This window comes from Leuresthes tenuis, unplaced genomic scaffold (genome assembly GCF_036924035.1).
Source record: "Leuresthes tenuis unplaced genomic scaffold, fLeuTen1.0.hap1 SCAF_5, whole genome shotgun sequence".
Taxonomy (NCBI): Eukaryota; Metazoa; Chordata; class Actinopteri; order Atheriniformes; family Atherinopsidae; genus Leuresthes; species Leuresthes tenuis.
In genome coordinates, this window is record NW_027325359.1 from 14,603,875 (window position 1) to 14,629,466 (window position 25,592).

Below are 25,592 nucleotides of genomic sequence, written 5' to 3' on the forward strand. Positions count from 1 at the left end.
TAATCATAGATTTTTTTTTGTCCTCATGTCAGCATCATTGATGAAGAAGCGTTTGAACATTCCTGATGAACAGGAAATGTGTGAATTAAAGCGTGACACAGTCTAATCTAATGACAGTCAATTGTAAAAAATGTAAGTCACTGAAACATGAACATAGATTTTTTTTCAAATATGTAAACAGAAAAAAACACCAGACTTAAATTGTTGCATTTGTTTTTTGTTTTTTTTACTAAAACAGGTAAGCCTAATAACTCGACCCATGTGCCTCAGAGAAAGGATTTGTTGGTTCAGTCCTCACCCCATTCGCAAATGTCAGTATTGCCTTGAAATGTAATGTTTCAATCATATAATCCCATGGTCTCGGACAAATTCTAAATGTATCCCAGTAAGATTGTTATGTCTATAGTTAACTGCTAAGTCATGCATTTTGGGGGATTAGGACTTATGGTTCATATTTACCATTATTTGTTACTGAAAACTGAACATACCCCATTTTGGGCAGCCCAGTGACTAAAGAAAATGACAGCCATTTTACTTTCTAAGAACCAGGAATGCTGATAATTAGTATATCTCAGCTAAAGGAGCCCAAGGTGTCTTCCTCCTTGTAAAATAGGAATGCTTGAAAGGCTGTATTTGATGTTTTCCCGGTCCTATCCGGATCATTTTGCTGCCTAAACTTAATGAAGCAGTGAATGAGCAACGCATTAAACAGTTGATTGTGCAGGTTTATCAGACCAGATTGACACAGAAATAAAGAGTTGCAGGAGTGTCATTAACAAAAGCTTACTTTGACATGGAGGTGATGTATTACTTGAGCAAAATTAATTCAATCTAAGGAATTTTTCTGGAGGTTAAGTGTTGCAGTTTCATACACGATGTGTCTCTCAGCTCGAGGTGAACTTTGCATGGTCTTTATGAACAATGTGAACAGAGTTATTTGTGAAAGGTGTGAGGAATGAATTACCAATGTTATGTCTTTTCTTTTTAGATGTAGTATTAACACACTCCTTAGATGCATGTATAGCTTTGTTTGTCAACCCAATCTTTTGAATAGTACGTACTGCCAGCTTTAACAGCGATCTCGCCTACCAAAACGTTAAGTCTATGGCTCATTAATCCCTTATTTGTGCTGGCAAGATAAAAAAAATTTTAAATTTTAAAAAAGGAAAATAGTTTAAATCTAATTTGGTTTGGATTTATAAACTAATTTTTTAATAAATTAAATAAATCTGACACAAAGGCAAATAAGTACAAAGCTTTAAAACTATGTTTTAAACTGAGATCCAGGGCATAAAATAATCAAAAGTGATATGCATTAGTTTGAAAGTTGTGCTTTATGAAAAAAAATAGGAAAATTCATGTCCATAGAAAACAAACAAACTGAATCAAAACAAAAAAGGTGAGGGACTATTTCACATACTGCCCTGAGACCCATCAGGAGAGACAGAAACAAAAGAAAATTTTAACTAAAACGTCAGTTATGATTTTTAGTGTAAAATAGCCCAATCAGACATTTTTCTTTTAAACCATACATCAAAAAGTGGTCCTTAGCGTAATCACAAACTGGGGATTTTTTTAATTGGCACCCCAGACATTTCCCAGTATGTAGCCACGCAATAGCCACGCAAATAATTGAAACAATCCCCAGCTGCTTTGACCTTAAGTGATTTCCCCCCAGCTACATTCACAAAACATGCTGGGCTGCAGCAGCTACAGAAGCATCTCAATATAGATGGTTTTAGCCATCCACTTTCTGCCCCTTTGTTCCTGTTAAAGTAACTGAATAGGGCAAAGGAAGTGACATTCATCATATACAAGAGGAACAACCATAAAGGGCATTGGGAGGCTGATAAAAGAGGGAGAGACAAGCAGCAAAATTTGCTGTAAAAGGAAAACGCCTCTGGTAGGGCTGCTGTAGGTAAACTGAAACAGCAGTGGTGAGGAAATGTGGAGATCAAGGGAAAGGGGCAGCAAAAATACAGTGTTTCATGTATGGTAATGATCAAAAGAGGCGCACTGCAGCTCTTTTCTTAATGTGCTGAAAACTTCACAATACATAAAGCAGGTTCGTCTATCTGCAGTATATACCCAAACTTCACCACAGGTGAACAGTGTAAATGCAACAATGTTAGCGGGCAAATGGCTTGCAGTTAGACAACACCACATGAATACCCTTCGTATCAGTGACTAATTGCAGGAAAATTAGCTTGGCAGCGAGTGAGCGTCATTATGAGGGGCACAAACAAGAAAACAGAGAAGCAGACAAACAGTAAAGCTTGTGGTGAAATAAGTCCCCGTATTTATCAAACTGATCAGTCAAGGCAGTCAAACATGCACACACAGGCTTATGAGTTTTGTGTTGCAGGGACAGAACATCTCTTCAGTCTCAAGTGTTTACAGTTGACTTTTTTCCACACTTGTCTAAGGTTGTAGTGAGAGGTGGATGTTATACATTCACATTATGAGAGAGTCCGTCTTGACCTTTGCTCATGATACTCACAGAGCTGTAATGGCTTTCCTTTTTTCTTGAGACAGTGTGATATATGGTGAGGTTATCTTGTCAAAGATCAAAGCTGGTAATATTCTGTATTTTTCTTATTGTCTGTAAATCCCACAAATAAACTTAAACCAACAACAAATCCTGCTGATACAGTCTGTGTGTAACCAAAGATGAAACCAAGCTGTTCATATTAAAACCTTATACGAGCATATTGTTAAAGCACATTGCACTCGGATACATGAACTAAATATGGGTATGAAATTTGCAGTGGGAAGCTAGCTGTTTATTTGAATAATTTACACAGTTAATTAATATTTTAAGATGCATATCCTCAGCATTAATTAATGGACTGGGAGCTAAATGCCAGGTTGGGAAGGAAAAATGGTAGTAATACTAATACACTTTTTAGATTAAAGGTTTATCATGTACATGGATTCAACAAGAAATTGCAATAATCTTTTATCTGGAATCTGAAATCAGATCAATCAAACCTGGAGTTGTTGACATAATTATTTTACTGCTTTCGTCCTCTGTAGTTGTCCAATGTAGCTATTCCAGATTTGTTATGAAGCTGAGCTGACCAAACCATCTATTAAAACTGAGAAATGATAGCCGAGCAACTGATCCATTGGAGAAGGGAATGGAAAGTGACAGATGGAACAGGCCAATGATGAGATGAAAATCTGTTGGTCCTCAACTTTCCGTTGGATTTGTTGACAGTGAGTAAAATACACAGTAACACTGGCATTTTCCTGTTAAGGAATAATCACAGCAAAACAACATTCACAGTTTTATACAAAATGTGTAAGATAGATGCAGCTGATAATAAACTGTAGGAAAAATAAATGAAAACCAATTCACTATTTCCGTCTTTCTTTGACGGATTTGTCCTTTGTCAATTTTTCTTCTTCTTTTTTTTTTTAAATCGATGTAATCTTTATACATATTGTTGCTGTTTTACAAAAGATCATATTTTCGTCGTGTGTGAGATATGAACAAATTGCTTGACAGCTCTGCTTCTGGAACTTGTTATGAGCTCATGAATGGCACCTTAATCAAATGGTGCACTATAATTTGAGTTTTTCAGTGGATATCAACAATTCTGCGTGAGAGTGATCACAAAACTGAGCGAGAAAGAAGCAGGTAGAGAGAAAAAAAGTTGCTCTAAGTATCATGACTTCTACTCCAACATTATATAATCAGTGTGGGACACAAGTTAAGTGACTACGCCATGTACGGCCAGGTTTTGCCACCAGAACATTTAGGAATGTCAGTTAGCACAACTTTAGGTTAGGCATTCAAGGCCTTTGTTTGAATCTGTTTCACATTGTCTGTTGCAGCTGCATGTCCCTGATTGTTATCACTCCTCTTTTTAATGACAGTGACATTTTCTGCATCAACAGGAATGTGAATGCTGCTTTCAGAGAAACTCTGATTTATCTCTGTTTCTGCAACACTCCATCTCTGCCACACAATGAATCATAGATGCACTACAGTGAATTAACTAGCAGTGGTTATTATTGCAGAGGGCTATTGGCTTTGTGTGTGAGTCCCACACATTTAGCTGTTACGTTGGCCAGATCTTCCACCTCTTCCTGAGAAAGAGAAGGCTCCAGTGATGACTTCTCAAGATGACTGTCCCAATGCCTGCTGCTTCCACCCTCAGCTGCCAGTTCCAGGGTGGATGCTTCTCAAGTACATCTTGCTTTTTTTGCAAAGTAAAGCGCTTTAGATGCCATATGCACATCTGCACTGTGTATCCAAGTGTTTCCATACCACCCATGTTTCCAGGAGGCAACGTCCTCTGAGCCCCAGCAGACTGTCCACATCTTTTCTCAGTGCATGTGTGAAAGCCTGGGCCTTTATTCAGTGGGATTTTAGCTCGAATCAGAGCACTCACATCCTCTCGGTTTATAATGCAAGTCGCTCTGGCTGAATCAAAATGCAAGATCCTGTCCAGAAGGGGAAAAAAAAGTGTGGTGGTTTTCTTTTTCGTCTTTGCACCATCTTCTATTCATTTTAAGAGAAGAAACACAAAACAGGTCATGTCAAAAGCCAAAAATGCAGTTTTCTTTCTATCTATTTTTAGGTACCTGTGACGCTCCCTTCAGTAGTTGTCAGTCTGCAAGAAGCAGAAAAAAACACTCAGTGCCCACATATTTATAGGGACGATTATTTGATGTTTCTGTATCAGAGTAAAATCTGTGTTCAGAACACCAATATGCTACACCCAGCACTTTGAAGTGCCAGAGAGGAGTGGAGACAAGAGCCACAAAAAAAACAATCATTTCAGTGTTATATTTAACCTCAATAAGAACAAATCCAAGCAAACAAGAAGAAACAATCCAAGACTGCAAAACACAAGGGCATGGCAGCAGTGTGTTTACAGTTGTCTGAATGTTCATACCACACACCGCATTACAGTTTTCCACAGACATTTTTCTGTTAGAAAGGTTGTTACATTTATCAGTTACATCAGTGTCATTGTGCACTTTGCAAACAAAGACAATAGATAACAAGCAGCATTTCATAATTTCATAATGTTTTTTGTTCTATTCATTGGAGCCTGCCGTAGACATAATCATATTAATCTTTACATATATGAGTACCCTGATGAGGTTAGTGAAGTGAATGCTACTCATTAATATTCAGTTAAAATAAAGGTCAAATAAGACAAAAGATGTTGCAGGCAATGTGGTCTCATGGGGTTGATGGCTCAACAATCAAGAATCAAGCCTGCTATATGTTTCTGTATGTCCTGAGGAGCTTCAATATGCCCATCATTGTCATAGATATGCAGAATAGATGTCTGTTTTACAGAATGTTTGTTCCAGATGTTTACCTTTATGAGTAGACTTGGACTGACTAGCAGCCGCAGTGGTTAAGTCTGCTGGTAGACCCACATATACACCTCCATAGTTCCTGAGAAGAGAGGAGAGAATGTTACTGCTTTATCCACAACTACACACCCATTTTTATCTTTATCATAACAGACTGTGTATAGTGACAATAACATCAAATTTGGTAGATAATGACGTGAAATTTTTATTTCTCTTTTAAAGTTTTGCTTTCTAAACGGTTAGAATTAAGCATTAACATTTTTAAGAGAATAGGGAATGTAACAGAAACATACATTATCAGACAGTGGCTGTTACAATACTTGTTATGGTCATTTTAAAAAGCTGCAAGATTTTTTTTTATGTATTAATCATGAGAATTACAACCTCAATTCCAAAAATATTGGGACGCTGTGTAAAATGCAAATAATGACAGAATGGAATGATTTGCAAATCTCATCTCATAACTGTGTGGGAACTGGGGAGACCAGCTTCTGGACATTTGGGAGAGGAAGAGAGAGTCTTATTCTTTTGCATTTTGCATTTCATGATGCCCCAAATGTTTTCTGTTAGTGACAGGTGTGGAGTTGCAGGCAAACCTCGAATCAGCCAAATTGGAATCAGCAATTAACCTAGTATTCACCTTTTTGAATTGAGGGAGGAAATCGTAGTACCAGGAGAAAACCCAAGCAAGCACAGAAAAAACATGCTAACTTCACACAGAAAGACCCCGGTAGTTTTGACCTAGAAAATTAAGTATACTGTTGTTATTTTACTTTATTGAAAGAACTTTGTCATTTTGAAGTTACAATACAAGCTACCACACATACCTTTTGTAATATCTTAAATTGTCTTCAAAGAAAATAAACTATTACAATTTACATCGTTCTCTGTTTGCCTCACATCAGAAAAGAGTGTTTTTGCAAAAACTTTCTGCAAATGTGCTCCTGTAAAAGGGAAATATTCAAAAATATCAACAAATACCTTCTTTTCTCATCTTCTACCATGGGTTCTTCTGTCCTGATTGAGAGAAGAATCACAGGTCAGGTCAGGTCTTAGGGCACAGAGACACACATACAAAATAATGACAAACAGCAGATGCTTAACACAGGAGGTGTGTTTGCTTAGCTGCAGAACATTTCAGGTGTGCTGCAGGGAATACTCATCCTTCCCTTGTGGTAACATTTGGATTGGCACATTTTCATTTCAGTCAGACTACTAAGCAACGATTTTCCAGTGGCTCCGGGTTTGTTGTCGTTTGGTTGTTAAGAGCTTACATGAAACTACATGTCAGTGACATGAAATCTTAATCACTCAAAACCACGTACAACGTCGCCATACTTTAGGGTTAGAATTTGGTTTGGGTTAGAATAATGGGTTGGGGAAGTACATTATGTGTATGCTTAAACCTAGAAAAACAAAGGTAAGCGTGTGTCTACTTGCATTTGCTTGTGAAATTTTGCTGTGTAGTTCAGTGCAAGGAAGCTGTAAATTAGCAGTGAGTTAGTGCTCCACTGTCAGCTCTCGTGGGTCCTGTGCTGGCTGCACAGATGGCTATCAAGGAGGTACATGCTGACATAGTATATACAGTAAACACACACACACACAGAAACAAATATACACACAAAAGCTTGTAAAAAGCTATCCTTTCTAGGACCATGCACTTCTGTTCCATGTTAACCTTAAACAAATCCCAATATGACCCCTACCATAACTATGTAACACTTACCTGCAACCTAACCTTAACCTATACTAATTCACACTTTACCCATAACCCTGATCAAAACTGACAGGGTCCATGTTTACACCAGAAAAGGTCCCAGAGAATTTACAAAAATAAACATACTCTCATCCACGCTGCTTCCAGGAAATGCTTTAGAGATACTGCCCCATCCTCCACCCATCCATACATACATTTTCTGCCACTTAACCAGGACCAAGTCGCCGGGGAAAAGCAGACCTCCCTTTCCCCTATCACCTCCCCTAAGTCCTACAAGGGGTTGCTGAGTTGTTCCCAAGCCAGTTAAGAGATATAATCACTCAAGCAGGTCCTGGGTCTGCCCCAAGGCCTCCCTGCTGTGGCAAATGTTAACTCTGGATGTAAATTGACAACCCACAGACAGTATCCAGAACATGTATATTTTCTAAAGACAGGAAAAATCTTTATGCTTGTCTCTTCATTCTTAACAAAAAAGATTATGATAAAAATAGTGCACTGGGAACACGGTTTCATGATCAAACATCTGTGCATGTCTTTTACAGTGTCACTGGTTTCTTTTCGTGTCACAGATGGATTTTTTTTTGTTAGCAGTTTCATGTAGTTGCTACCGATGTTGCTAAATTTTCAAAAATATGATCTCCAGTTATGATCTCATGAGCTCTAAATAGCTTTTTTGTGTGCTTTTAATGAACGTCACGGTAAAGTAGTCCACGTTAAAACTTACGTTGTCCTCGAAACCACAGAGTTTAACGAATTATTGGAATAATAAGAAAATGTCTGATATACTTACACATCTTTGGAGGCTTCTGCTGGCCCTGATGAAAAGATGAAAAAACAAGTGTTAATTGATTTCGAAATGTGTGAAGGGTTCGATGTTTTTCTTCCCAACAACCTGCAATCATTCATTATACAGCAATGGGACTGATTTAACTGTTTACCTCCCCACTGGTGTAGTTAAACAATTAACCAATCATATAGCAGAAGTGTGATGCATTAACTGCATGCATACATGGACCCAACCTCACATCAGTCCAGGCTGGTGGGAGATGTGTAACAATGTGGGGGAATCTGTTTATGACACACTTTAGGCCTGTAAACACCAACCAATCATAGTTTTACTCCAACAGGCAATATATTGTTGCTGTATGTTCATACTAACTATCGTCCTCCTTTCGCAGTTCCAATTTATAAGGTGAAATCTATAGCATGATAAAAATATTAAAACTGGTTTCATAAACTCAATATTGAATTCAGTGTTACCAGATCTGAATTCAATAGAATTCAGCCAGTATTTGTAATTGTTATAAAGTGCTTGGTTTTAGTTTGCACTCACAAAGCACAAACAATCCCCATTATGGAATACATCAGACTTCAGTCAAATGTTTTGTGATTCACTGGACAGAAATTTGTTAGTTTAGACTCTCCTTTAATTGTTCCAAATAATAAAAGTGAGAGTTGTGGTCCCCCAACTGGCTGTATTTTTGGGGAGGTGTAAAGGCGATCCCATTTTGATCTTAGTCATGATGAAGAAATGTAAGCGTGAAATGTACTGAAGACTGCCACTGTTTGTTTTTCTATGAGATGAAAAAATGCTTTCTTCTAAAAGCCCAAATGTCAAGCTGGGATTTTCTACAAAATATACAAGTTTGTATCAGCAAGTATAGTTAGACAGAAACACTATACCTCCTAAGTCATTTTTGCCTTGGAAAATGATAGGAAAATCTGAATGAAGGATTAGGGTTCATGCAGAAAGAAGCTCTGACCTCAGCACTGACCCATTACCTCCCTTGTTTATATGGCAAATGTTTATTTTATTCCAGAATTGACACTTAAGTTCATTTGATTTTAAGCGCTTACGTTTGAATTATATTTCAAAGTGGTTTTTGGTATAATGCAGCTCTCATTCCCTCTATTCATTTGGATTTTTAGCTGTCCTAGTTTTATCTTGGGGATACAAGAGTAGATGTTATAAAATGAGCTTCTGTACATGCGTCGATTCAAGAGACATTCGTTATGGTCATCCAGTAATGTCTGACTCCTACTGTGAGCTGACAACAGTTCATTCTTAGCTGAATCCCAGACAGTCCACTGAGCTCTGGATTATAAAAAGACCATAATAAATTCAGTTCAAGGATAATTAAACTTCCCTTTTTACAAGTACAGTTTCACAGTGAAAACAGAAGCGAAACAAAAGCCTCGATTCTGCCCTTCAATTGCTTTTTCATGCTGTCTCAGTTGTGTAAGAGCAGAAAAGAACACAGAAGTCATAAACTGCACCCTACATACGAACATACAGCACATTTCACCCCTGTTGAAGGAATGGCTTTTCACTGTGAAAGTTTGAGTCTGCTGACATGACAAAGAGGCCTTTTCACCACCCTGACAAAAGCTCATTCATATCGAAGGGTGCACATCTGTGTGCTCAGGACTTGGGAGGAGCAATGTGAAATACAGTGTGGCCATTAGAGTGAGTGCGATAAGACCCTGCCTTGAATTCTAAATGCTCTTGTGTGACTTGACTTTAAGGCCTCCTGAATGACCTCGGGTAGGATTTGGTTATCTCCGGGAAGTAAACCACTTCAAACAAATGGCAATACTTAGCCTGAATGAGCAGTACTTGAATATGTAAGGTGCTGTGAGTGTACACAATTGTATAGTTATTCTTAATTGTTTGTGTATTGCTGTACTAGCAATTATAACTTTTTCTGTAACAATCTTGTCAAAATATATTTCATATGGTTACAGCTGTCATATTGTAGTTCATTATGTCCATATGACCCAGGATGCACTTAGAAGTTAACAGGAAGACACCACCTCCACAAGGGAATATAGCTGTTGACAAGCACCTACTTATATTTGGTTCCAACTACATTATATTGTGTTATACTGCATATAGGCTACATGTTTACACACTGTTTACAAATGAAAACTCCAGATATGTTTTAACAGTATGACGTATGAGCAAGAAGTGCACGTGCTGCCTCTTCATTTTAAAGAAAATGATGGTGCTGAAACCTATGTCCTTTGAGTCTGGCCTGGCGTCAGTTGGCATGGACAAATGAGGGTAGCCAACAGTCCGCATTTGTCAGAGTGACAGGATGTCACACATCCTTGACACTGTGCTGATCGCTGACCTCTGAGAAGGAGCAAAAAAAAAAAAAAAAAGATAAGGCCTGCTGCACACAAATAAACTCAGCTTGCTGCCCATCGTGGACAAACAAGCCACACGTAGAGCAAACTACTTAGATGTTGTTTGCAGACTGTGTAACCTCAAAGCAGATCCCATCTAAAGCAGGAGCTGTGTGTGGTGCTGTTAACATGCCTGGCAAGTACTGATTAGGTACCTGCACGCACACACGCATTTGCCCACCATACTGCTTTAATGGCCAGTGGTGGTGAGGTAATCCTGCAGATACTTCAAACTAATTATTGTCTCGATTTGACTGTGGCGGCTGGAGCTTCATTGTGTGTAATTTAAAACATGTATTGTGTGAGCCTAAACCAACTGAGAGGTATTTGTTATTTATGGATAAGGAGCCAATTAACAAAAAAAAAAGCAGGACATGTGGGAGAGGGTTGGTTAAACCACGCGAAGCTGAATTTTTCTCATTTCAAATATATCCTCCAGGTTTTATGAATGAAAGCAAGCCATTGATTTAGTATTTCAGCCATGCCCGTTTTTTTAGGACACTCTCAGCATCTGTCAACTGAGGAGACAAAGATGGGTGAATGTCAGTGAAGCAGTTTGCCTTTCATCCTCAAAAACCCTTGGTAACCAGCGCAAACACACACCAAGAGAGAGAGTGAAAACCACATCAACAAAAGGCAAAAAAGACAAGCGTGACTCTATCTGTGTAGACGCTGAGGCTGTAATTGCAGGATCTGTGTCATTGCTGTTGACAAAGATGTACATTCCTTGAGCAATTGCGTCTTAGAACATGGGAGACACTTCACCATCGACCCACCACCCGTGGCTTTAGGAGACCACCACTGGCACACACATGTACACACATACACAACAGAGAGGGGGACAGTATGCCTCAAATTGTGAGGAAAATATCTTCACAATTTGAAAATATCTTCACAGTTTCACCATAGAGAGACAAAGATTTTATGATACTTGGGGGAACATTTATCTATTAATGAAATCAAGCAACCATGAGCTGCACAAATACACACACTGATATACAGTTGAGTGTAAAGGTAACCCTGGCATCATTTACATTCAAAACACCTTCTCCATTTGATGCAGATGCAGTGACAACTCTCTCTCCCACACACATTCTCCCATCATGACACAAACACACACATGCAGACGGAGATTCCTGAAGCACTCACCCCCTCCTGAGGTGCTGGTGGCTGAGGAATTGCCACAACCCATTTTGCATCGATGCAGCCACCGTCCAAGCGGAGCGGAGACACTTAGTGAGTGGATGGATGAGGAGGAGAGAAGGGAGACCCACCAAACATTGTGAAGAGAGGGGGATGTGGGGAAGGAGTGCGGGAAAGAACCAAAGAGAGGGAAGGTCAGAGAGATGGATCACAGGGATCCCCTTTGGTCATGTATCGCCCTCTTCTGTGCTGAGTCCTGTGTCTATCCGCTCTGTAATGCAATGGAGAGCTCAGAGTGAAGTGAACGCATTGAGAGAGGCTTTTATACACACACACTGAGACAGAGAGAATGACAGAGAGAGGGGGTAGAGGGGGAAGAGGGAGAGAAAGATGCTTTGCCCTCACATGATTTGCTCTTTTTCTCCACCCTGACATGGTTTCCCGGGAAACCAGGGGAAAGGAGGCGGAGGGTGGAGTGTGACTTAACCAATGAGGAGCTTCCGTTTTTATATAAAGGTGTAAAAAAAATGGACTGGGTTTAAGGACATCAATACATCAGCCTGTATATGAGACTGTCTGTAAAATTCCCAAATTCCTTTTGTGTGACAAACATAAAGGATCTTTGGGAGTTTTTCTACGGGTTAAACATATGGTCACTCATGCCAAGAGCTGACTTCTTTGACCTGTTGGAAGTTGATGAGAAGGAAAATTCTGGATAACCTTAAAAACCCAGTACATGAAACCACAAGGGCTATGCATGGGTCAGTATGTAACCCTCAGTGGTTCTCAGAGTATCTCTTTTCCTAATTTCAGTCACGACTTGTAAGCTCTTACATGACAATAGCAAGAATGTCACAGTCATAAGAGAGGAGTTAAGGTGGCAGGATGAATTACATTAACACTCTCACAGTGAAAACGATTCACACGTTCGGTCCATGACTGAGAGTCAAGATTGTTAATATTCAAATGACAGTTTTCGGTGACAAATGCTCAGTTTCTGAAACAAAAAGAGGGATGATCCCCCTGCTTGAGCTTGACAAGTTGAATATGTTTTTTTTTCAAACTCCTATCCAGGTTTCGGTTTTTCCTACAAAATGCCTAATGTCAGGTTAGTTGTGTGATGTGACAAATGCTGGAATTTCATAAAGATAAGGATAGAGAATGAGTATGTTTTGTATACAGCGTGCAATATTTGTGTGAAAGTAGTTTAACCTCTTGTCTTATTCACTTTATGTCCATTCTGAGAGAGCTGAAGCTGGCAGCTAATTGATTTAGCTTAGCCAAAACACTGGAAAGGAGAAACAAAATATATCTTGGCTCTATCAAAATGTGGAACGCAAACCCAACTTTTTCTGCACCTGGTAAACAAAGAGGCGAATAAGTCTAAGAGCACACGGTTGTGAAGAGTGTTTATGGTGATCACAGAATGCCACCACAAGGAGCTACAAGTGCTGGGGAAATGTGGTAAAATGCTTTCTACAAAGATAATACTAATATGTAATAGGCCTGTAGTTGACTTGCTCGAAATAAAACTTATTAAGAAAGGTGAAGCCATGCGGTGTTCTAATTTTCATTGCTTTGCCAGTTTGTCAGTGAAATTAACTGGTTCAATAGTTATGTGCACTGTCTGCCCAAATATCTTCCTTCTTTTCCATGCTGCAATGAAATTAGCCAAAGTAGTTGTTCAACTTTCATCAAAGCTCTAACTAGGGCTAACCATGTTCTTGCGGCACTAGAAATATGACCAGTAGCAGCTATTTAACAAACTAATGATTGAATTAATCTTTGTGACCACCCCACTTGAATTTCAGAATTCCTACACAGACGTTTACATTCACTTTGATACAAACAGAATGTCAAATTTCTCCAACAAAGCATTACCGTCATCTATTTTTAGAGCAGAGTTAGAGGTGCCAGCAAAATGAATTAGTTAATTAGGGACTGAAATGCATTCTCTGATTTCAAGCCCCAGCCTGACTAATTACACAACACAAGCCCACTGGGAGGAGAGGCCATGCACCTGCTCAGGCTGTCTGGGAGCTTGCTGAGAAGGAACTGTTTGTTAATATTACCAAGACACTGCACAACAAAACATGAACGTCTTACCGAGTCAGCAAAACTATTATTCAGACTGTTGGGAAAACAATCACTTTTGGGTGAATTTGACTTTTTTCATTGAGTATTTCATTAACTATTAGATTCTCTTGGATATATTTCAGACTTATTTCAGAAACTGCTAAATATTCTGTCTTGGCTATGGCATCATATCACCAGCATAATTGTGATCTCTCGCTCATCATGGGAAGATGTAATGAGGGGGCATTGTTTTACAAGCTTCCTCTTCCTTTGGTGACCCCTGTAGATTAATGTAGATTAATACAACAGTTAGGAGGAAAAAATTAACACAAACAGAACTGAGTGTAATGACGAAAATTAATGGAAATCATCCTTTACATTCACGTCTGACACTCCCATTTTTCTTCTCTGTCTTTCTCAGAGATTAGCTTTGTCTTTCACAACACATTACACATCATTTGAGGGTTATTGGCCGATTCAGTGTAACCATGCATTTACAAGACATAATAATCACTAATTTGATCATCTGAATCACGGAGGTCTATTTTCTGATTGCATGTAAGCCTCTAAAACTGAAATGTAGCATGCAAGGAAGTGGCTCCGCCAATATGACTGAGAAAAATTAGCTGGGAGGATTTTTAAGTGAGTAAATGTGATTTTGAAAGGCATGTGATTCTTCTCAACTATGCTGTATATCCATTATTTTGTCAAAAATAGTTCCCCGATTTCAGCCTTATAACAAGCGATCATATCTTCTGAGGGATCTCGAGGCGCTGTTCATAATTCTGTGCATAGGCATGACTCATAATTTCATCATCCCACGGGAAAAGAAATTTAAGTCACAAATGCGTAAAGTTCTTCAGTAAGTATTTACAGATATAATTAGAGAAAAATGAAATATTTTCTCCGTATTAATGCAACGGACAGGACTTAATCGAATTAAACAAAGATTTAACTTTCCCAAACAATGAGTTAATCGGATTTCATAGGTTAATTTGCTCTATATATCTTCCTTCCTTTCTTAATTTTTCACTCCAAGTTAGGAGAAACTTGATTTGAGAATACAATACGCGGCTATTCTTTGGATAACCACACGAGGTCACTGTTGCTTGTAAAATTGGAAAAGCGTAATTTTTCTCATCAAAATCACCCATTAGCATTGAAGTATCGGAGAAGACATAAACACGTTAAATACAAATTGCACAAATCTGTTTTTAGTGTTTAAGAGTGTTTTTTATTATTCCTTTTTTTCTGGTTGTCGGTTGGTCGCACTCGGACAGGAGTTTGCGTTGTATGGGTGAGGGTGAGATCAGACTGGGCCCGTCTCCAACTCCTACGTATGCCTTTTGCTCGCGCATAGACTTCTGGGACACTGAGTCCACGCTCAGTAATTTCAAGCTCTCAGTCCCTTCTCCTCTACCACTAACAAGATGCCGGCCGTACATCACAAACTGCTCCTGGAGGACGCCTTACAGGACAGTCCTCAGGTAGGCCTGTCCGTGTTTTCTCATGTTTGAAGACACAACGGTAATATTAAATGCGTTACGAGAGCTGAAGTTCGTTTACTAGCCCATAATGTATCCTGTTCCCTTTTGTAGGCTGTTTCCACTGGTCGATGACAGCTATCAGTAGAAACTGTGTAATGAGAAAATAATCTTCTGTCAGCAGGGGCCACGCCTGCTGGCTATAAACAGGCTTTCGTTCATAATTTCTATAATTATTTGTTCATTTTCTTTATGTCGTTGTAACGACAAGGCTGTCGCACGTCATAGGGCTGTCAGCTTTCCTTGTCAGGGGCGACTTTTATGTGTACATCCAGACTGGCCTCAGTCAGCCACATAGCTTAACCTGCATCGTTCTGCTGCAACCGATTTCATTTCCTATGTCATATTTGGTTAGATTTTTGGCTAAAGCTTGTTCTAGAGCCCAACTGGGCCCAAATCGCAGGATGTGGGAGGGGTTTCCAAAATCGGACTGCCTGGAATTAGTCAATAAGATGCAAAATGGCAGAGTCATTGACTAATATCGTTATATTTACGGTTTTTGACGTTGGATTGAAGTTGTCCACCAAGATCTAGAGTTAATGCATGTTGTGGAGACATCCAGTTTGGGCCATCACTCTATTCTAGTATAGCCCGTACAGCCTGTCAGCTGTTTGTTGCATCATTCTTCCTCCAAACAGGGCTGCCCACTTTAATGCTTCTACATAAGTGCAGCCCATGCTCGAGGGGTTTTTTTTTTCCTCATTTTTTTTCCCCAGGAGAGAGGCAGGGCATCATTCTGTGGTGAAATGTAAACACAACCAACAGCATCAATGTCCCAGCTGATTTCTTTATTGTTTAAAATGACTGTCCTTATATGCCAAGAGTCAACTGCAGTGAAGTGTAAATAGACTTTACTCAGTGGGTGTGTTACTCTGCTCTATCTGCACTACTTGCTGCACCTGTTCAGGGAAAAAGCTTCACTCATGCAGGAGTTTCTTTTTTTTAGTTTGCATAGGTGGCGTGTAGTAAAATCATTATGCATTTGGTTCACTTCAACCTGCATCGTAATGTTCCTCCCTGCCCCTGCATCTTGCAGCTACTCTCATCCTTCTTACTTTGTATCTTTTATCTATTTTAGTTTCTTTTAGTTTATTTGACATTAGTCTTTTTTTTTTTTTTACAGTTTTCTAACAGTTGAAGACTGTTGACTGCAATTCATACCAAAGATGAAGTCCGGTTTCTTGCTTTGTCTGACTGATCTATCTAAATCTCAAAACTGTTCCATTTACTACTGTAACTGAAAAAAAAACACTAAAAGTGATACATAAAATAAAAATGCAGGACCATCAACTGTTTTAGAACCAAATAATCTGCGACATTCTTGCTTTTACCCCACAGACTCGCTCTTTGCTCAGTGTGTTTGAGGAAGATGCGGGGATGCTGACAGACTACACCAACCAGCTGCTGCAGTCGATGCAGCGGGTGTTTGGAGCGCAGGTACTAAACATGACACAAACAAACAGCCACACTCCGCTCCCTCCACTGTGAGGAACTGTGAATCAGGCACATGTTCAAACACAGAACGAGATGTGGAAGAGTAAAGATGGGTCCCTGAACATTTGAGCCACAAATGCCGATTTGGACATCAAGCCCGGACAGTTCTGTGTGTCAAAATCGTTTTAATTTAGAATAGCCACAGTTTTAATCCAAAAATCAGTTTTAACCAGTTTTTCAAATATGAAGTTGTTGCTTTGTAAGTGAAGTCAACCAATGCTGACGATTCCCAGATGTTGACCTTTCGCCCCAACAGCGAAGGAAATTTCACTTGAGCCTTGATTAATCTTTTATCACCTTGCTTCCTATAATTTCTTTGTGGTACACAATGGAAGCTGGGGACATACCCCTTGTAATTCAGTGTGTTCTTCTTCCCTCTATCTTTCCCTCCACAGAGCGAGATGGGACTGGCCACAGAGCAGCTTTCACAGCAACTCCTGGAATACGAGAAGAAAGTAAGTAAGCGGTCGACTAATTGTGACTTAATGCCACTTTTGTTTGCATGTGTGGGGGAAAAAGCTTTGGGCAACCGTGCTGATGTTTTCCAGCAGTGATGTGTGTGGTGGCACTGGGAAAAAAGCAAAGAAAACCAGTGCTGAGCAGTGCTGTGGAGGCACTCCCGTTAGTGTTATAATATTCATCTGCACTTTAGCCCACGGGTGAGTTTGCAGGTGGCTGTCTCACGTCATCTTTGCATGCAGATCTTTCCAAAGTCTATGGACAAGAAAAAAAACATTTCTTGCTAATATACATTCTTATTTTGTGCCTTTTTTTTTTTGGATTGCTCAGACGAATGAGGGGATTTTCGATCAAATAAAATGCAGTGACCTGCAACGGATGTGCTTTTTAATCCCCTTTTAACAAGGATCAGACCTTTGGAGTTCTTTGTAACGCAGATATGAGTTTCATAGCTGGAGGTTGTCTCTTTTCTTTCTTTTTCTGTTTAGAATTTTGCCCTCGGAAAAGGTGATGAAGAGGTAATCACCACGCTGCAGAACTTCGCAAAAACTGTCGGGGAGGTGAGGCCTTCTGCTTTTGGCTTTCTCGTTGTGTATTCGGCGTGTGTGGGAGATGATAAACTGCAGTACAGCCTCTTTAATTGGTTCTTTATGTTAGAAAAATTAACTAACGGTATGAAACCAAGAAATCCCTCAGAGGCCTCAGAATTTTACTTGCAAGGGGAGAACAACACACGAACCTTCTCTCTGCAGATTCACAAGAGTTCTCCAACGAGTGGTTGCCTCCCTTGCTCTTTTATTAGGTGACACACACACATATACATCCAATCCCCTATGTGCCCAGGTCTGGCATATCTCCTTAGTTTGGAGGCATCTCCTTATTTGGGGAGCTATAAAGATAACAATCAGTGGGGAGACAACATTCCTTCTTCGAACACAGTTCTCTTTGTCTCCCAACTTCTCCTGGTGAAGTTTTGATATGAACTGGCCTCTCTGGCTGTGACTTTTATTTAATGATAATAAGCAAACTTTTCTGACACTTTATCACATTACAAAAGATTTCGCACCTGTGCTCCCGCAGCATGTCGGAGACAGCATGTCCATAGCAAACACTCCTGCAGACTATCATCCCTCTAAGACCGGAACTGAATGTCTAAGAGGGGAGTGATAAGGTGGAGGAGATGTGTGTCATGCTGGATGGATGAACCGTGGGAAGCAGCAGCAGTGAATGGATGGATGCATAGATGAAGCAGGAGCATGCTATAGTATATTCTGTTGACAAAACAGATAGAGCAGTTATTGTCAGCCATGGGGGATGTGGGGAGCTTGCTAAGTCAGCCCTTAGGACTCAAATTCTTAGAGAGCACAGGCTGATTGTCTATTTGACCTTTTACCTCATCAGGCACAGAGGGGAACTCTTTTTTTTCTATCAGGCCTACTCCTGCACCTAATCTTGTGAACTTTAGCTCTTACTAAATCAATCAGTTTAATCTGGATTTCGACACTGGCATGCAGCTCGTTGATAAGTGTAGGCAATAACGGCAGAATTTGCTCATTTGTGCGATATGCAGCGCTATTCCCAATATAAGTTTTATTATCCTCTATACGGAATGCGCTCTTCCGCAGTGTGAGTTTATTATGATGCAGGCGAGGCATTGTTATGCCATCGTATCAGTGAAAATGTTGTTTTCCAGCTTCCTGGCAGGAGTTGTCACTGTAAATACAAAAATGAAGTGAAATCTCTCAAGATGTTTGGCAAGGGCACACCTTCTGTTGGTGTCCGCCAGCAGCCCATGATGTGTGCAAACTGTTTTTATGTGTTTCAGCTGAACTCGCTCCACTCGGAGTTAGCCAACCAGATGGCTGACAGCATGGTCTTCCCCTTGATCCAGTTCCGAGAGAAAGACCTCACAGGTGGAGGAATATAAAACGAAAGCCAAAAGCAAATGATGCATTTTTTTTTAATGTGCGTTGTTGATGATTGAAAGGTAAACATGCCAAATGTTCCAATTTTGCAGAGATAAGTACTCTGAAGGAAATACATGGCATCGCCACAGATGGTGAGTTGGTTTTTACTAGTTTGAGAAAGAAATTACAGGCCACACTTATTATCTGATGTGTCCTTTCTCCTGTGTGGTGCAGAGCATGAGGCAGCTATGGTCAAGTACAGTCGACTGCCCAAGAAAAAGGAGAATGAGAAGGTAGAAAAAATGCAAAGTGTCGTCTGAGTTTGTGTTATGGAGCTTTTTTTCCCTCATGGATCCCAACTGTCAAAAGCCTTACAGTGCAGTAATGCTCCTTTTAAAGCACTGGGAGTATTTGATAGGCACTTGAAAGAGTCTTAGATCAACATAAACAATCCGCTAATGCCGGGATTCATTGCATCACTTAGTATTACCACTGCAACACTAAGTAATGTAATGGCTGCAAGGGTAGGACTTTACAGCAAATGAATATGTCAGCAAATCTCAGTGGAGGCAGATGAAAACACAACTTTGTTAATGATTTGCATGTGTTTGCATATGTAAGAGGGTGTGTGCACACGTTAGCCAGTCCGTGCTGGGATATGTCTACTGTATATATTTGCATGTTTATTAACCCTCTCCTGTTTGGACAGCTGAAGGGAGACATAGTGAAGGAGGTGGCCTACACCCGAAGGAAGCAGCACCAGGCCTCGCTGCAGTATTACTGCGCCCTCAACGCCCTGCAGTATCGCAAGAGAGTCGCTATGCTCGAGCCAATGCTGGGCTACACTCAGGCACAGGTACTGAGCTGACCTTAAAGCCGAGCCACATCTCTTTAGCCTTTTCAGTATTCATATTCGGCCATTTCTGAAATGGAGCTGAATTAGTTTATAAGGGACACTTATTGTCTGTGATGGACTGGCGACCTGTCCAGGGTGTACCCTGCCTCTCACCTAATGACAGCTGGGATAGGCTCCAGCCCCCCCCCCCCCCCCCCCCCCCCCCCGGAACCCTGAGTTGGATTAAGTGACATTAGAAAATGGATGGATGGATGGGATACTTGTTGCTGTGTTCATGGAATACACCACAGTGGGGAAAAAACGTGATTCTTCTAAGCATTGTTTAAACCTTAGTCTGCAATTACAGCTGCAACAATCATTTTAGTTGTAAATTCCTTTCATGTATCAAGAGTCTTTGAATTTTGTAGTATTTTGCACGGACAAAGTGATGAAGCAGAGAAAAAGAAAATGATCGTTTCTTCATTGCAAAGCTACATGTGACTAACTGTGACAAGATTGTGAAGGAATGATTCCCTTTTGTCTGTCATCTCACAGATAAGATTCTTCAAGAAGGGCATTGAGCTGGTGTCAAAGAAGATGGATAATTTTCTCTCCTCGGTGTCGGACATGACGCAAAAGTAAAGATCTTAAGTTCGACTGTTTTCTGCACCGCTAATAAAAATGAGCTTTGGTGTGAGAAATCAAATCTACCGTTGCCTGTTGTGTCTGATCATGACTAGACGCTCTGCATCATAGTAAAGCTCCTTAAGAGCTGTTGTATTTTCATGCTCAGTTAGTGAGAATAATCTACTCTCTTGACAGTCGAATTTTGATACATTTTGTTAAAACTTTTCTCCATCTAGTATCCAGTCCCAGCTGGACTCTGAGGCAGAGGCCATGCGTGTGTCCCAGAGGGAGCTTCTGTCAGTGGAGGACACCGTCTATATGCCAGATAAGGACACTGAGCCTGTCAATCGTACACTCATCCAGAAGGCTGGCTACCTCAACATTAGAAAGTAAGATTGACTACCCTCATCGTGGCCCTATCAGAAATCCAGTAGCATTTCCCATTCGTTTCTGCTCATCAGTATTTTAAAGGTTGTCTTTGAAGGAGACAAATTGAACAGCTTTTCGGATTTCGTCTGGATATTAAAGATGGTGCAGGGCCACAGTAGGGTTTTATTAATAACCAAATACAGCAGGAAATAGTTTTTGCATCTCTTACAAAACCTGCTCAGAATATGTAGGAACACGGAAAACAATAGGTCTGTCAGAAAAGACAAGGTGGGTCAGGTAACATGGTGACAGCGTGCTCTGTCAGCTTATTGTGGAGCAGACGTATGAGAAGGGGAAACTTCCTTAATAGCTCCAAGGGTTGAAACTGCAGCGTGGCTCCCGTCGTGATTTAGTGAAATGTCAGAGCTGTCAAACTCTGGCGCTCCCTTGTGTCGACCCAAAGTCTTTTGACAAATGTCTGTGACACCAGAAAAAAAGCTTTCCACAAAGCACCACGCCGCCTGCAACCTCAAGCCCCTCAAACCTCAAATGGAGCTGAAGCCAGAGAAGGTTTTTGAATGGTTTCTCATCAGTAAGGGTCTGAGTCACCCAGCGCACCATGAGCTCTGCACTGCAATATTTAGAAGAGCATTTAGAAGATGCATGAGGGGGTGTTTTGTGAACTGGATGTACAAGAGGGAGGTTTACAGGAATTCATGCGATTCATTCAGGTGTAGCTTCATTTGGCGAAAAGTACATGACGTGTATGCACACACAAATGTGCCTGAACAATACTCACAATTTCCTGTTCTTCTCCAGTAAAACGGGCCTGGTGACCACTGCCTGGGACCGGCTGTACTTCTTCACCCAGGGAGGAAACCTCATGTGCCAGCCTCGTGGAGCGGTGGCAGGGGGCATGGTGCTGGACCTGGACAACAGCTCCGTCATGGCTGTGGAGTGTGAGGACAGACGCTATTGTTTTCAGATAACCTCCCCTTCAGGAAAGACGTATGCCCACGTTTCTCCATATCCATCAATGGTCGTTATACACAACTCGTGCAGACCGAATGTCTTTTATTTAATTCCTCCATTGTCATTCGTGTCTCCAGATCAATGATTCTCCAAGCTGAGAGCAAAAGGGAATATGAAGAGGTTCGTATGAAAGAGGCAGCTTAGATAGCAGTGTGTTTGATCGTCTTTGTTTTACTGCATCGCAGAGAGATCCGCTGCTACAAGTATCCATCATGAAAAAATGAAGAAACTGTCAGGCCTCATTTGTGTGGTTTTCCATTCTTCTGTGTCCATTTTCTTGGACTAGTCTGTCACAGCCGGTATCAGTCAAGCGATATCAGGGTAATTGTGCCGGATCTGGAGGAAGACCTAATGTGGATGTATGTGTTTCTTTCTCAGTGGATTTGCACTGTGAACAACATCTCCAGACAGATCTACCTGACTGACAACCCAGAGGTAAAGCCTTCCCGCCCGCACACATACACACACACACACACACACACACACACACACACACACACGCACACGTGAACTTAAATGATAGAAGTCAACTAAACCAGACATGTAACAATGGAATATAATAGAAGTTTTCCCTGCTGCCATAGCCCAGAATCCTGGCTTTATTAACGCATTTATTTCTTCAGATTATTCAGAGGAGTGTAGCTGTGGCTAAATAGTTTTCTCTCATTCTTGTTTTTGTTTTTTTTTCCTTTCTTGGTAACCACACCCCACAAAGTTTTTCTTGTCAGCGATTTCATTAGTTTGACTCATTGACAGCAGTTATATTACCACATACCCAAAAATGATATGTTTGTCTCCTTGAGAGCAGTTGTGGGATATCTGCCAAATAGCTGTGTGTTTCTAATAACTGTAGAAGCTGTTGAACCTGATGGAATTTAGAATCTGTTGGAACGGATGGGGAATAATTTTAGCTGATTTAGTCAACTGAATGGATAACGTTTTACATCCTTCTCGATGACTGGAGGTTCCACGCTCTCATTGTTAAATGCCGTATTTGTTAGCCCACTGTAGATTCTGTTCCTTTCGTCTCTTTGTGATTTCCGTTATTACCTCTTTTCCTTCATGTCAGGCTGTCGCCATCCGATTGAACCAAACTGCAATCCAGGCAGTCACCCCCATCACCAGCTTTGAGAAGAGACAAGAAGGCTCCCCAAACCCAGACAGGTAAGGCATATGGCTTCTGACTGCAGATTAATAATTCCTATGAGCTCCATAAGCCCTGGGCTTCACAGTCAGTCCATTCCTCTGGTTTTTTGGGGTTTTTTTTGTAGTTTTTCACTGCTAATGTTAAGAGCAGTTGCTTGGATGGGATTGCTTTTTGTAATAGCATAGTGGCGTTCCATTTAATTACAAATTCGAAATTGGAAATTCCAACTTCCATCTAGAGAAGAAATGAAAGAATGGAAATTAGAAGTTAGATTACCTATTTGGTATATATATATAAAAAAAAAGAACTACAACATGAAGTAGTGGTAGCTAATTTCTTTCCTAAGTGAACTATATAATTGTTGATGAGACTACTCAGTTGATAGCGAAGCAGAAAGCCAGAGCAAAAGTTCACACTTCCTGCCGAGGCACAGAGAATGCAGTCCGATTTGAACTTGAGGTTGGGTAAAGGTAAAAGTGAGGAGGCAGGATATTTCCACCCTGACACAGGTGGCGCGACACAGAAATCCACAAGAAATCTGAAAGTGCCTCACAAAATGAGACCTTTTCAAACCTATTTAGCTTCGTTTTCTATATGCCTTCTTTATAGAAACTGCCAGGGAAGGGAAGACTAAAATTAGCCTCCAGCAGTTTGTCTATTTACAATTAGATTCCTTCCTTATGGTTGTATAGATGGTGTCCGCCGGCACTTACATCAAAGAATGCATCATTTTATAGGCTGTCTGTGTCATGATTAAACTACTGTTTTATGATAGTAAAATGTTAGTCTATTGTGCAGTGACTGTTTTTTTCTGGAATAAGTTGGTTTGCTACTTAAAATGCCGTGTCGTTCTGTGTCTTGTCTCTTCAGAGCAAAGCCAGGAGGTGTTTACACTACCGGCAGTGATTCCCAGAAAACAGGGGCTGCTCTGGAACCAGAGGATCTGATAGCCCCCGGGACGCCCATTCAGTTCGATATCATGCTGCCAGCGTCCGAGTTTCAGGACCAAAACAGAGCCGGGGGGAGGTGAGGGGTCAGCTGCGGCAGGACGCTAGTTTATGTATGTGCAGGCAGGGGTGAGGTACTGGTGGCTGATGATGCTAATTTCCTAAACGCTGGCCTCACTGGGTTTATTATGTCATTTCCAGGAAACTAAGTTCCTCAAAATTGCTCTATGCAGGAGTTTAATTGTTTTTTCTGATGCATGTTTTCTCATCCTCGCAGACGCACTAATCCATTCGGAGAGACAGACGATGACTGTAGAACAGAGAGTGATGGTAACCATTTTCTTGTTACAAAAGCACTTGAAGAGTTCAACCTTTTTTTAAGTTGAATTGAACCTCTTTTATGGAGTTTTTTTTAACCTGTCTTTGTCGTCCTTGTGGGTATATGCAGTTTGTAAGAGGATGATGTATGCCTGTCTCTGCAGACTCCCTCCTCCAGCAGGTTTTCGCTGTACGTTTTCTGGGCTCCATGGCCGTCCGCTGTGGCAACAATCAGGAGGTGATCTACGAGGCCATGAGACAGGTGCTGGCTGCCCGTGCCATTCACAACATCTTCAGGACCACAGAGGCCCACCTCATGGTCACCAGCAGTAGCCTCAGGTAATTACTTTATTTTTTTCCGATGCTTGATGTCAAAGCCACCTCTGAGAACAAAAACAACTCAACGTCATACCTTTTTTTTTCCATGTCTATATAAGGTGAGTAATGCAAAAACTGTTTTCATTAGTATTTAGTTTTTTTAGACCTTTTGCCTGGTGGAGAGACATTTATCTTTCCCTATCTGACACACATCCTCACAATCTTTGTGTTACGAGTCAGAGATTTGTGTCATTTTGATTAGAATAGTAATAATTGAATGCATTTAATTTAAGTTTTGCTAGCCTTAAATCGTCTGCTTTTGACCATAAACAAAACCAAAGCGCTATACCTTACCACTCCACCCAGCTCTATGGGAAAACATAATCTGTTTTACGGGTAGAACTTCATCATTTACAGTCTCATTTCATCCACCTCTGTGTGCTAAAAGTGTGCAAGCATCACTATCACTCACAGTAACTCCAAGCTAAAAGAGCCCATTGAGTGATGTCACCTGTTACTCTTCCAAAGGAAGGCTGTTAAAACAGGAAGCTCAATAACAAAAGCTGAAAAATTCTAAGAAAAGTTTGTTTTTTTTTGTCTTCTGCTCTCGACAGGTTGATAGACCCCCAGACTCAAGTTACTAGAATAAGTGTAAGTATGAAGAAAAAAATCAAGTCAGTACTCTTTTAAGTCGTGCTTTTTATGGTTCGGTCATTTAAAAAAAAAAAAAAAATCTCTCTGGACATCTTTTATTTTGTTTTGTCCTCAGTTCCAGCTGGAAGAGGTGTGTCAGTTTGGAGCCCACCAAGAAAACGGGAGACTGATGGGATACGTAGTCGAGGGCAGAGACTGGAGTGATGGAGACGAGGAGGGCGAGCCCTCGTTTTGCGCGTTTGTGTTTGAGAGCAACACGGAGGGCGAAAAGGTTGGCGCAGCAGCACTCATGTTAGGGTGGGGGGGGCACGTCGACTAACGCTCGAAGCACAGACTCAGTCGTACCTTTTTGTCTGTATTTACAGATATGTTACACCATAAACTTGGCGAAGGAAATCACAGAAGCCAAGAAGGTAACGTTCAGAACGTTTCATTATATTCTGTTGAATTTCTCAGATATTATATCAGCAGGAACT

The 25,592-nt window shown here is 40.6% G+C and overlaps 2 protein-coding genes across 3 annotated transcripts in view; one reads left to right on the forward strand and one right to left on the reverse strand.

The window, feature by feature from the left end:
• Window positions 1–271: 271 nt before the first annotated feature.
• LOC140307366 (overexpressed in colon carcinoma 1 protein) lies at window positions 272–11,747 on the reverse strand. The gene is made up of 6 exons (XM_072386214.1): window positions 11,396–11,747; window positions 7,848–7,872; window positions 6,322–6,357; window positions 5,343–5,422; window positions 4,594–4,622; window positions 272–4,452 (listed from the first exon to the last, which is right to left on the reverse strand). Exons 1-5 carry the CDS (start codon window positions 11,436–11,438, stop codon window positions 4,618–4,620), a joined length of 189 nt encoding a protein of 62 aa, XP_072242315.1. The 5' UTR covers window positions 11,439–11,747; the 3' UTR covers window positions 272–4,452; window positions 4,594–4,617.
• Window positions 11,748–14,842: 3,095 nt separating this feature from the next.
• Window positions 14,843–25,592, forward strand: part of appl2 (adaptor protein, phosphotyrosine interaction, PH domain and leucine zipper containing 2) — a 207,841-nt gene continuing 197,091 nt past the window's right edge. For both annotated transcript variants that reach the window (XR_011915819.1, XM_072386222.1), the window contains exons 1-20: window positions 14,843–14,952; window positions 16,348–16,446; window positions 16,899–16,958; window positions 17,451–17,522; window positions 18,788–18,875; window positions 18,980–19,021; window positions 19,104–19,162; window positions 19,579–19,725; window positions 20,260–20,342; window positions 20,568–20,720; window positions 21,520–21,708; window positions 21,810–21,852; window positions 22,111–22,167; window positions 22,802–22,896; window positions 23,750–23,905; window positions 24,104–24,156; window positions 24,309–24,483; window positions 25,077–25,113; window positions 25,232–25,387; window positions 25,482–25,529. Coding sequence is in view for 1 of the 2 variants with exons in the window: in XM_072386222.1 (XP_072242323.1) it covers window positions 14,896–14,952; window positions 16,348–16,446; window positions 16,899–16,958; window positions 17,451–17,522; window positions 18,788–18,875; window positions 18,980–19,021; window positions 19,104–19,162; window positions 19,579–19,725; window positions 20,260–20,342; window positions 20,568–20,720; window positions 21,520–21,708; window positions 21,810–21,852; window positions 22,111–22,167; window positions 22,802–22,896; window positions 23,750–23,905; window positions 24,104–24,156; window positions 24,309–24,483; window positions 25,077–25,113; window positions 25,232–25,387; window positions 25,482–25,529 (1,869 nt within the window). In the remaining variant the exon portion in view is untranslated. The remainder of the gene's footprint in view (window positions 14,953–16,347; window positions 16,447–16,898; window positions 16,959–17,450; window positions 17,523–18,787; window positions 18,876–18,979; window positions 19,022–19,103; window positions 19,163–19,578; window positions 19,726–20,259; window positions 20,343–20,567; window positions 20,721–21,519; window positions 21,709–21,809; window positions 21,853–22,110; window positions 22,168–22,801; window positions 22,897–23,749; window positions 23,906–24,103; window positions 24,157–24,308; window positions 24,484–25,076; window positions 25,114–25,231; window positions 25,388–25,481; window positions 25,530–25,592) is intronic.